The sequence below is a fragment of the Lepisosteus platostomus genome, chromosome 19 (genome assembly GCF_059453375.1).
Source record: "Lepisosteus platostomus isolate fLepPlt1 chromosome 19, fLepPlt1.hap1, whole genome shotgun sequence".
Taxonomy (NCBI): domain Eukaryota; kingdom Metazoa; phylum Chordata; class Actinopteri; order Semionotiformes; family Lepisosteidae; genus Lepisosteus; species Lepisosteus platostomus.
The window spans coordinates 1818865-1830838 of record NC_142629.1 but is presented as its reverse complement, the minus strand read 5'-3'; the positions used below and the strand labels follow the sequence as shown (position 1 = coordinate 1830838).

At 51.7% G+C, this 11974-nt stretch overlaps 1 protein-coding gene across 1 annotated transcript; it reads left to right on the top strand.

The window, feature by feature from the left end:
• Positions 1 to 890: 890 nt before the first annotated feature.
• foxj1b (forkhead box J1b) lies at positions 891 to 9217 on the top strand. Its single transcript, XM_088613352.1, has 3 exons — positions 891 to 2022; positions 2450 to 3088; positions 6854 to 9217. Exons 1-3 carry the CDS (start codon positions 1945 to 1947, stop codon positions 7673 to 7675), a joined length of 1539 nt encoding a protein of 512 aa, XP_088469478.1. The 5' UTR covers positions 891 to 1944; the 3' UTR covers positions 7676 to 9217.
• Positions 9218 to 11974: the final 2757 nt, after the last annotated feature.

The following is an 11974-nucleotide window of genomic DNA, read 5'->3' as shown; positions in this document are numbered from 1 at the left end:
ATGACCAGCACCCTGAACACTAAACAACCCTCCCCAAACGTCTGTATTTATCCTTTCCCAAAGGAGAAGAGAGAAAACGCAACGTTTCAGCTGTGGAGCCTTCTTCAGGTGTCGAAGGCTCCACCGCCGAAACGTTGTGTTTTCTTTCTTCTCTTTTCAGCAGGGAACAAACCTATTACTTGTTCCTCTGCAGTCCTGACGCAGCTCCCCACCTGTGCTTATACTTGTCTGATCTGCAATTTGTTTTTTTACTCGGAAGGAATCTTGAATTGGCCTGCAGCCAACTACCACCCGGCGGTGGTGTAACTGTAACCGTCCAACGCGACGGGAAGAGATTAGGTCTTACGTGCAAGTCGTCAGTATCGGTCTGAGTGCGCGCCGACACCTGTCATTAAGTGGTGCATTGTGCTCCTGCTCCTGGGATGTTTACAATGGCTGAGGAATGCGGGGGGGCAAAGTGCAGCACGCGCGGGACGCACTGGCGCGCGGTTTGAGCGCTCCCGCACGGGCTCCTGCCCGCTTGGCCGGGGTCACGGGTGGGTCCGGCCGCGCGGCGGGCGGGCGAGAGGGCGCCACTCCGCCCTCCGGCCCCGCGTTTTGCGCAGCGACAGCCCGTGGGTGGATGGGGGTGGGGGGCACCCTGGAGCCCTGCTGCAGCAGGTGAAACACATCGTGTTTCCGCGTCTTATTAAGACTGTACACTTCGAAATAAAGCACACAGCGTCCGGCTGTAGCCAGCACGGATATTGACTGTGATCGATTTCCTTAACAACCTTAGTACTCCCGCCAGTAATAACAATAATAACAACAGCAATAATAATAATAATAATAATAATAATAATAATAATAATAATAATAATAATAATAATAATAAAAGTTCAAGTAGGCAGCTGGGTCAGAATGCAAAGAACAGGTAAAGGTTTATTCCACTCTGAAGGGAAAAGAAAAGAGACACAACGTTTCGACTTCAGGTGTGACACCTGTAGAAAGCTCTCAGCCGAAACGTTGTCTCTCTTCTTTTCAGCTGACAGTCTTTACCTGTTCCTTCATCATCATCATTGTCATCGCGTACATGCTTTAAGAATTAATCTTCCTTTCCATTAGTGAGATCCAAACCGACAACTACGCATATTGTAATAGTCTTACTGCCCCCGTATCTTAATCGACTATAACGATCATGTAACAATTCCCATCATTGCCTAGCATTATCCAGATAGATTGTTCTAAATGGTAATAAAACGAATATCGATGAGCTATTAATACTACTATCACGGATCCTGGAACGCTCGCTTCCTGGCACACTGAATATTTTAAAGGGAAATTGTAAAACCTCGAGGGTTAAAGGAAAAATATAGAAGTGGAGTTGTTTTTCGAAAACAGATGTGACCGAAAGCAGCAAAGCGTTTACATGAATCAGGAGGTGCGTTGAACGGAATTCGCAGCGATGAATGCGAGGAGCAGAGCAAGGCGTAGGTTTAACTGACGAGTGGAACCCGGCGCTGCGTGCGCACAACGAGGCTCCTCCGCGTTGTTTTCGTTTTTAGCCGAAGCGCGCCTGTTTGACGTCGCTCCCTCACTGGCGCAGCCGCGTCCTCTCCTCCGGCGGAAAGGTGAAACCTGGATACCGGCGGGCCAATCGCAGGGCTGGAATCTGTTTAAAGGGCCACCGGAGCTCGTGGCAGACCTAAAAGGAGGCGATGTGACAGTTCTCTCGCATTGCTCCCCGTCGACACCCGCCGAGACCTCCCCGTGGTGTCACTTGCGCTGACACAGGAGGCTAGAAGAAAGAAAAAAAAACTGTTCTTGTTTTTTCTCTCTCTTTCGCACAACCGAGAGAGAAAGGAGGTTGGGGGGTGGGTGGGGGAGAAAGATTTTTCTTCTTCTTCTTCTTCTTCTTCTTCTTCTGCGAGTCAAGAGGGATATTGACCTCAGCTGGAGACTTGTATGCCTCGGCTCCCTGTGCACCTGTTGCGCGGAAGAGATCTCCCGTCAGCTGAGCCCCGCAGCCCCGCAGAGTCCGAGGTAACGACCGGGCCGTCGGGGCGCTCCAGCAGCGCAGGGGGAGGGGGGGGGGCGAGGAAGCTTGCGCCCCGGAAAAGTGGCACCTCGTTCCTAACTCCTTCTTTGTAAATCGCAGCCCAGAGGAATGCCCGGATCCGCAGCCTGTAACTTCTCTTGATTACAGTGATATTACCAAGTAGTGATGAGCAGATGACCGCGTCTCGGAGATCCAGCGGGGGCTGTCTGGCTCCGAAGCTACCTGTTAGAGTGAGCCATTACTGACACCCGGCTGCGTTCGCGCACCGCGCAGCTCTGCGCTTCTGTAGCGCAGCATCCATTGAGTCTGCTTTGAAAGTTCACGTTTGAAAAGCGTTTTAATCGTGATGCGACGTTAACGCGGTATACGCTTTTTTTAAAAAAAAAAAAACAACCTCTGTTCGTTTAACAGCTGTGCGAGAAGTGGACGCGTTTCAGACAGCGGCTCGTCATCCGCCGCGGAGCGCTGTGCAGGATGCCCGTCCTCATGAGCCCAGAGATCGCCACCAAGTTCAAGGAGAAATGGATGCTGCTGCATCCGGACGAGCAGGACAACATCAGCGGCTCCATGAACCTGGACGACAGCCTCACCAGCCTGCAGTGGCTGCAGGACTTCTCCATCCTGAGCGCTAACCTGGAGAGACCCCCCAGCTCGGGCTGCCACCCCCAGCACCCGCCGCACCTGAAGCACCCGCAGGCCGCCAGCGACTCGCCCGCCAGCCCGCCCGCGGGCGACACGGCGGCAACCGGGATGCCGCCCAGCCTGGGCTGCCCCGTGACCTCTAGCAGCGCCCTGGCCACCGGCGGCGGCGGATACCCGCCCCAGCCCGCGCCCTGCCCCGGCTACCGCCCGCCGGCGCCCGCGCCCGCCACCCCGCCCGAGGAGATCGACTACAAGACGGATCCCCGGGTGAAGCCTCCCTACTCCTACGCCACGCTCATCTGCATGGCCATGCAGGCCAGCAAGAAGACGAAGATCACCCTCTCCGCCATCTACAGCTGGATCACCGAGAACTTCTGCTACTACCGGCACGCCGAGCCCAGCTGGCAGGTGAGCGAGCCGGCCCGATGAATTATTTATGCGGTTTGGGAAAGACAGGGAGGGGGGAGGGAGGTGGTTTGGTGAAGAGGGGATCTGAGGAGTACAGTATCTGAAGTGCAGATGTCATTCTAGTAATTGCACTCAGGCATTAGGTATCAGGGAGGCAGCCCCCCAGCTCGGTGAAAACGACGGCGCTGGTCAGGCGCGGCCGGGGCTCTCCCTCCACCAGCCGGCTCGACGCGCTGGACCTCCTCGGGCAGTCCTGAGCCGAACGGGCTGTCCAGGGAGGGTCCACTCGGAGTCCGCGCCTGGTAAAGCGTTTCGGTGGTGACCTCCGCCCTGGTCATCTCGCAGATGGAGTTGGTCCTGTCGGGCTTGCTCACTCCACATGCCCAGCCGGCGCTGCGGACTGTGAGGAGTATTGCTTACAGTCCACAGACTCCCGAGTTCTCATGTCACAATGGGGATTTTTTCTTTTAATGGGGGGGTGGGAGAGAGGTCAAAGAAAAAAATGGCTTCAGGTCTGCGAGAAGTTTTCTGCGTCACGGACACACGAGTAACGCGCACGAAAACCGCTCCGTATGTAATGGGGGTTCGGCGGGTCTTTGGAGAGCCTACAGATGTTAGAAATGAACCCCCCCGGTTTGTTAAAAAATTTATCAGCTGCTCCTGGCAGCACTCGGCGCGTGCGACAGGTGTACGCCGGGTTACACAACCCCCCTCCGCGGCCGCGAGCCTGCCAGGTGCCTGGCTGGGAGAGAGCCGTGCACCTTCTTAAAGAGACAGTGCCCCACCCCCCCACCCCTCCACCTGCGCCCCAGGGTGCACAAGCTAGCACTGGGGTCACTGGAGCGCTGTCGACGCGGCTCGCAAAGCGCTTCGCCAACAAGAGGAGGCAACGGATATGTTTAAGATTGGGTTGCATAGTTGGAAGACTTTATTTCTGCTGGAAACTCTTACTCCGGGAGGTTGTGCAGGGACCTGGGTCCAGTCCTGCAGGGGTAGACGTCCACGTTGTCTTTGTACCAAAGTCCTTCATTTGATCATTTAACTAGTTATTGGCTGAATTGGACAAGTCGACAAGCCTTTCCTCGCTCTTAAGCAGATGGAGATTAAGAGAGAGCTTTGAAACCTGCTGTCTGGAAGCGATCTGTGGGGGCGGTGTTACAGTCTCTACAGCCGCTGCCTCTCTGTCTGCTGGTTTTCATTCCCTTCGGGCTCATCTCCGCTTCACAACTGCAAAACCGAACCTTTCACTGGGCCAGCAGCCTGACCGACATGACCTTTTCCATCGTTTCCTGATCCGAAACGGCGATGTTTTCAAATCTCTCGCAGTTCCAGAGATGAAAGTAATCAAAACTGTCCAGTCAGTTAATAGCTTTAAATCTGGGGTTTGATTGACTTTTGCTGAGCTCACCTGGAAGCAAAGCCAGCAGGTGTTGGGACCGCACGGGAGAGCCAGTCTCAGGTGTGAGCAGAGCTGCTTCTCCAGGGGATGAAGGACACGGGTGGCCTCCAGTGGGTCTGGAGCGCCACAGTCCAACTTTCAAATCGGCTTTCAAATCTATATCAAACTTTCCAAATCGACGATTTAAGAATGACTTATAAGACCTGCGGGATTGTAACTTTCTAGGTACAGAGCTATTTTCTCCTGCTTTTCAATTAAATATCCCAATTTGCAGTAGATTCCCACCTCATTCTGGAGCACATCGTCGATAAGATAACAGCTGCAATAATAGATCGATAGCATATCCTCTTGTCGAAACAATGAAAATATGCGTTGCTAGAGTGAGGAAGACAAGGTTCCGTTGCTCCCGCTGTTGTTGTCACCTTATTTCCCCAAAGACAATACCAAGACATTGGTACCTCTCACTGCCGACAGTTCTCTCGCTTGTTTTCCTGGCGCATTACACAACGTCTCCGGTAACATTTTTATTACCAAGAGCTCTGACCTTTAATCACGCCGTTTTGCACCTTCGAATCCCGGGAGTAACTGAAGAATCACCTCGCTGAAGCGAAAGGTGGAAGTCTTTATTTTTTTAAAGCTTTTTTTTTAAAGGTGCACTTTTGACAGCGAGCACAGGAAACGCTTCAGCACAGAACTGCAGTCTCGGGACACCGACCTCAGAACAGAGCACCCGCCGCTCTCTTGCTGAACAGCATTCTTATAGTTTAAGATGAAAGTAAAAAAATACGCGATTGGATAAAATATGTAATTTGAACAACTCGCAACTTGAATGCAGAATATTTACTGCTTTCTCTTCAGCCACGGTGTTAGCAGTGTTCAGTGCGACCTGCCTGTCTGTGAGAGAGGCCCTCCTGCCTGAAGAGAACTACCTAGGAATCTTTCACCAGGGGTGGTTTCAGGATCGTGCTGCCCCTCCACCAAGGCCATCACAAGAAAGTGCCCTTCACAGCGTTTTTCTCCTCCCGGAAAAGCTGGCTGCTTTAGGTGGAGTGGAGTGTCTCAAGGGTGCATCTACAATCCCTCATGCACACAGAGCCTCTGCAGATGAGAATCACCCCCACGTCATCCATGCTCTGGTGGAGCACCTCGAGGTTCAGAGCAGCGCGGCCTTTCTCTTTTCAGCGACTGGGGATTTGGCGATTGTCACTTCTCACAGGGCCACAGTCCGCTCCCCCCTCACGGCCTGTGTGGCGTTAGAGTGCCCCCCCCCCTCACTCCAGGAGCTGTGGGCTTGCTCCACGCTGCTGTCTTTGAGAGGTGCTCTCAGCTGATTGGCCGTGTGCAGTGGCGAAGCCCTGTCAGACTGGCCGTGTGTGTGGGAGTCTCACTCAGACCGAGTGCCGTTGTTCATGAGTACCTTCAACGCAGCGGCAGCTCAAGACCTGCCACACAGGACAGGACGTTCTGTCCATGCGTTTGTCAGGCAATCTGTCAGCTGCCTTTTCCCTGATCCCTTATCATTTATTGAAATCAAACAAGCACCAGCAGTACTTTCAGAGGAAGCGTCAAAAAGTCGTACGAGGGCCACAATCTTATCCTCTCATATCAGGGACATTTGGTAGTGGAGCTGTTCGTGCACAGCCTGCTGGATTTCAGCCTTTTAATTCTTTTAATTCTTTAGCATTAAACACCTTTTTAAATATCTAGAGAAGGTTCAAAAGCACTATGTCAAGATGATGTGCAACTACCTAACCAAAAGGGAGGAGTTTAAGCACTAACAGAATTATAGCCTCTGAAAATGAACCGAGCAGATATTACAAGCAGCTGATGACAGAGAGGGCTATTTACAGGCTTTTGAAGGTAACAGGTTTTGCACAAAGTCCGAGATTCTTTCGCATCAAGCACACAGTGAAACATGGACATTGTGAAAATGATGAAGGAACCTTCCCAAACTGCTATTCCCTCAGAGGTTAAAGGCCTCCATATTTATCCATGTCTCTACGTGCAGCGAGCTCGGCTTTGTCCTTAAGGATAATATCCTTATTTCCACCCATGATCCTGCTATAACACAGCCTCCCCTCCTGCAGTTCTTCATGGAGGTTGTTATCTGAAGTCAGCCTCACACACCTGTATCTGATCACCCCCCTGAGCTCTGTACATCTCAGACAAACGCCTCTCTTCGCGTTCGTCTCAAGCTCTCCTCCTATGTCCCATCTCCTCCTCGCCGCTGCCCCCTGCTGAGAGGGTGAGCGAGCCTCCTGGGGCTGCAGCTGCCCCAGGGTGCAGCGCTCGCGCGGGAAGCCCTTGCCCCCCCAGTGCACGGCGGGTTGGTGACGCGCCGTCTCCCCCCCTCTCTCTCTCCGCAGAACTCGATCCGCCACAACCTGTCGCTCAACAAGTGCTTCATGAAGGTGCCCCGGCAGAAGGACGAGCCGGGCAAGGGGGGCTTCTGGCAGATCGACCCCCAGTACGCCGACATGTTCGTCAACGGCGTCTTCAAGAGGAGACGGATGCCGGCCGCCCACTTCAGCGCCCCGCGCCAGAGCAAGATGTCGCCCGTCCCGGAGGTGTCCTACAGCCCGGCCGCCGGCGGCTACCAGGCCCTGAGCGGCCAGCTCGCGGCCGCGGCCCGCCCCCCTGCGCCGGCGGGCGGCGGGAGCAAGCGGAAGCAGCCCTCGCCCAAGAGGAGCGCCAAGCTGGGGCGGGGCCCCCAGTCGCCCCTGCTGGCGCCGGAGGCCGAGGCGCTGAAGGGCGACTTCGACTGGGCCTCCGTCTTCGACGACGTCTTCAGCGGCGGCGGCGGCGGCGGCACCTTCGAGGACCTGGACATCAACGCGGCCCTGAGCTCGCTGGGCTGCGACCTCGACCCCGGCCTGCAGGGGCGCCACCCAGGCGGCGGGGCCCTGAAGTGGGGGGGCAGAGGGGCGGAGCCCCCCTGCGGGTTCGCCGAGCTGGCCGGCGGCCTGGTGGGGACCCCCCAGCCCCCTCTCGCCCCCCAGCAGCAGCACTTGGAGGACTGGGCGCTGTTCTCCGAGCAGCAGCAGCAGCAGCAGCAGCAGCAACACCCCTGGGAGGAGCTGAGGGAGGATGCCCAGGCCATCCCTCTGGCCTTCGACCAGAGCTTTAACTTCTGCGAGGGCCTGTTCACCGAGATGCAGCCCTGGGACAGGGTGGAGGCCTACCTGTGACCCTTCCCTGCTGGTTGGAAGACTGACGGACCTCTGTTTTGCTACATTAGCATCATACCTTCCTTAGGAATATCGAACATTTAGAGTTTTTTTTTCTTAAATTTGTATTTACAGAAAAGAGAAGCTATTTCCATTCTTTTTTGAGCTGGGGGGGGGGAGGTTACGGGCCTGGTACACCGATAGCAGCGGAGGGGATCCTTTACAGTCTGGCTGAAGCTAGGGCCCTCCCGCTGTTGTGTGCAGAAAGGCTGGCAGCACAGTGTAGCTGGGAAAGACGATACGTGTGTGCGTATAGACTCACAGTTACCTGGCAGGACCCTCACGTCCAGGGTCCAGACAGTACAGAGACGCCGAAAGTGAAGGAAGGAGACCGAAAGCCCCCCTGACACTCCAGATCTCCTCCGAACTCGAAGTCATATGCACTTGCCACTTTGAAATCCCCCTGCTGTGTTTATGAAGATGACCCTCCTACCAGTACAAGGATATGCAGCTGCTGTAGAGAGGTACTGGAGTTGAAGAACAGCGCCGTTAGATTCCTCATTCCCCTTTTTGTTCTCCTTCTTTGTTACAGTCTTCTAATATGACCAGAGGATGCAATCTTAAACACTGTAGCCACAGGAGATTCCTCTAATGCAAGATTGAACTGCGGACTATGACTGTTATAAAGTTGTTTTGCCACTGAACCACAATGTGCTTTTCATATTGCAGCTCGTAAAAAAAAAAAACGTCTCCTGCAATTGACTTGATTGAAAATAACCAGCCGCATGACAGCATTTCGATTGACAGGAGGGATTTATCAGCACACACACACACAAACTATCTGGGACAAGAAACTAACATCCGGTGTCGAGCTGGTGGTGTGTGTGGAGGATGTGGCTGTTAGACTCTCAGACTCTCCACTGAAGTGCTCCAGAAGAGGAGCTGTAAAGTACAAATGCGATTCAGGGTGATGGGTTCGTTATCTTTCCTTGCCTTCATGGTAACTGTTCTCGGGTGGTCTTGTGCAGAATATTTCTCTGTTCTTAAGATGCATTTTCAAGACCTAACCCTCACCGGTATCTCATCTAGAGTTACAAACAGGCCAATCACCTGCTGTTTGCCCTTACAGCCTAGAAAGTTCCCAAGGGGCTGTTTTTCAGCTTTTAATCTGCTGCAATGAAACAGGCTCTTGGCTGGGTTTACTGTAAGATTGCAGCCATGCCATACTTCCATTACAAATCGGGATCTGCTGGAAGCCAACTGGATTTCTAAGGAAACAGAGACTTTTGGCATTCCCTGCTGCTTGCCTTCAATAAGGACACAAGCCTGGAGCTGTGATAGACTCACAACCGAATGGACGTTTCTCCACAGTAGAATGAAGGGTCTTGAGATGCGTGTAAGAAAATGACAAGTCAGATGTTAAGTGAGGTGTCTGTTTCCTGGAGTCACTGTGAAATACTGACTGAATGAAGCATCGCACCAGTGTGTGTGCAATCTAATGTTTTTGTATTCATAAGCTGTACGAAAAGCTTCGATGCAATAAATATTGTGGATTTTGATCAAGGGCGGTCTCATGTATTTACAGGTTTCAGAACACGTGCATGGAGAAGAGCTACTGAAATGTACCGTTTCCTAATTTCTTCTCCATCTCATTTCCTAATCTCTGCAGTGTGGTTTCTCTTTCCCTTTTGCTACATTAAAAACTCATTTTTGTATTTTTAATCATGCCGCATTTTAAATCTTGCCCACATTAAGTGCAATTGTTTTTTTTTCTAAGCGTTTGAGTCTATTTACTGTCCTACTGAGATTCACAATGTTCTGAAAATAAAAAAAGAAGCTTATACCACTGTCACACAAAGGACATATCTTCAGGTCAACAAGAGCAATACCCCTTCCTATGTCCAAGCTGCCAGAGTGTACTCCAGCATATACAGTATCACAAAGCCCCATAACAGCACTGGCAGATTTGGTCAAAGTGCAGAATGGGCTAGGAGCTTTCTTGACACCCAACCTTGCCCAGCGGAGTGAGGAAGAAAATGTTAAAAAGACAAAATGATTGATCAGGAGCCTGGTAGGCCATTGAGAGAAGGGTGTGTGGACAATGACTCCGGACTCCTCGAAGAGAGGGAGTCAGTGTTCGCAGTGCAGACACTGCGCTGAAGGCACTCCGTGAGAAAGTGGTGTACCTTCCCTGGTGCAATCAGGCTCGCCTTCAAGAGGCGTTTCGGTTCGTGTGCCAGGGAGGTCAGCCCAGAAGACACCAGCTTGCGATCAGCTGACCCCCCCCACTGCTGGCCAGGTGCAGCCATGCCAGTCAGGACCCCAGGCACTCCGCACTCCCCTCGACTTCCCACAACGCTCCGCTGCGCTTCCCAGACAGAGGACAGGGCAGGCAGAGCGCAGGGTCAGCCTGGGTTCAGGCAGGGCTATCAATCAGCAGGCACCTCCACCATCCAGGCAGACGGCAGAGGCAATGAAGGCAGAGGAGAGGCTGGACTCCAGAGAGCTGAGCAACGAGCAGCCCCGTTATTAGAAAAATGCTGCATTTCTATACCGCATCCACGCCTCAGTAATCGACACCCTCTATTCCAGTCATGAACCTGGCATTCAGAAGACTCTCACTGATCCTGCTAGTTACAGATTTTCTTTTTCCTCCCCCCCCGTGCTCCTTGCCTCTCCACCGCCCCCCCACACAGCCATTGTGAAGATGCCATTTTGGCCCCTGACAAGGAAAAGATAAATAAACCTCAGTCAAGCCTGAACTTGTTCCCCCTGCATAAAATTTCAACACCCAATTGGACAAATAGCTCTGCTGCGATTTCTGCTTTCTCCCAAGTCTGCTGTTCCGGTAATCTTTGCCTTGCACTTGGACAGCACGGCACTAGGTGTTAAGCAGAGTGTCAGGTGGAGGCAGGCAGGCCTGGGCTTGCCCAGGGCCATTGTGCTTCTCCGTGAGCGCGCCAAGGCCGCTGAGAGCTGGCTGGAAGCGGCGAGCAGGCAGCAGGGTGGAATGGTGCCGGCTGGAGCCCATCTCCTTCTGCAACAGAGCGAGGAGCCCAGCCTTCTGTCAGGGAAGCTGCGAGCTCTGGGGTACAGCTGACATTGGCACCTGTACACTAAGCAAACAGCCCATCATCCTCTCCTCATACCTTGAAAGGTACAGTATGTCACATTCCTCTGGTAACATTCACGTACCATGGCAATGGAAACAGAAAGCATATATACACACTGCATTTTAAAATGTAGGGATCCAAGATGTCACAGCAAACTTCAGTGAAGTTTTGAAAAGAGGATTATTCTGTAACAGAGATTTTTTCTCCCTATCTGATCTTTATACCATTGTTCACAAGCATCTTATACACTCTAAAACCTCTGACTTCTTAAAATTCTTACACACTCCACTATAGGTTCTCTAAATAACAGCTCGAGAAGCACATAGTTTCGGATCAGTATAATTAAAGCTCACTTTATAATCCTTTATGCAGGTTTCCATATATGAGACAAGGCTATGCCTTAGCCAGCCTAGCAGTCAGGGTCTTATCTGACTGCAACAGGTGTCAATAATCTTGTCTATTTCTACAGCACACAAGAAAATCGTGCACAGCTCATTTGTTGTGACATGGAGTTGACACTTTGCAATTGCCCTGAATAGACAGAGCACTCTGCTTCACCACATGCTCTTAGTAAGGTGAGAAAATTCTTATGGCATATCAGCAGAACAAAATCACAACACACGTCAGTGTAATACCCAGGGACATATATGGAAGACACATGCCTGACTTTTTTTTAAGTTGCAGTTTTCCCAAACACAAACTGAATGTTTAGGTTCGGTCTTAAAAGTTTCAAAGCGGTCATGTCAAACCAAGTCACGGTGAACAGAGTTATTTTGTTTGCGTAACAAAAGAGTAACACACACACACACGCTCGATCATGCTTGAGCTTTAAGAGAGCCCTGAGTGCCTTCTTACATAAAACAAAGGTGGTCATAAAAGGAGACTTCTCGGCCTAAAATTTGTTTTTATACAGGGAACAGACAGCAGGGTGAAACAGAAAAAAAGAAAATGATTAACCAGTCAAGATGGTTTTCTCCTCCTTCTGGCTAGAGGTAAATGTAAGGATCTAGAGAATCCAGAGAATATTTCACATTCCACCAGCACTCAATACTGGCAGTCTGGACTATTTTATTATTATTGTTATTATTATTATTATTATTATTATTATTATTATTAATCCGTGACTAAGTATCTGCACAGAGACACAACAACCACGTGATCAATCGGTAATGCTATGGTACAATTCTATGATTATATTTTCTGTAGT

Coding starts and splice junctions, on each gene's coding strand:
- foxj1b (XM_088613352.1), top strand. CDS start 1,945: ATGCCTCGGCTCCCTGTGCACCTGTTGCGCGGAAGAGATCTCCCGTCA. Junction 2,023..2,449: donor GCAGCCCCGCAGAGTCCGAG/GTAACGACCGGG, acceptor TTCGTTTAACAG/CTGTGCGAGAAGTGGACGCG. Junction 3,089..6,853: donor ACGCCGAGCCCAGCTGGCAG/GTGAGCGAGCCG, acceptor CTCTCTCCGCAG/AACTCGATCCGCCACAACCT.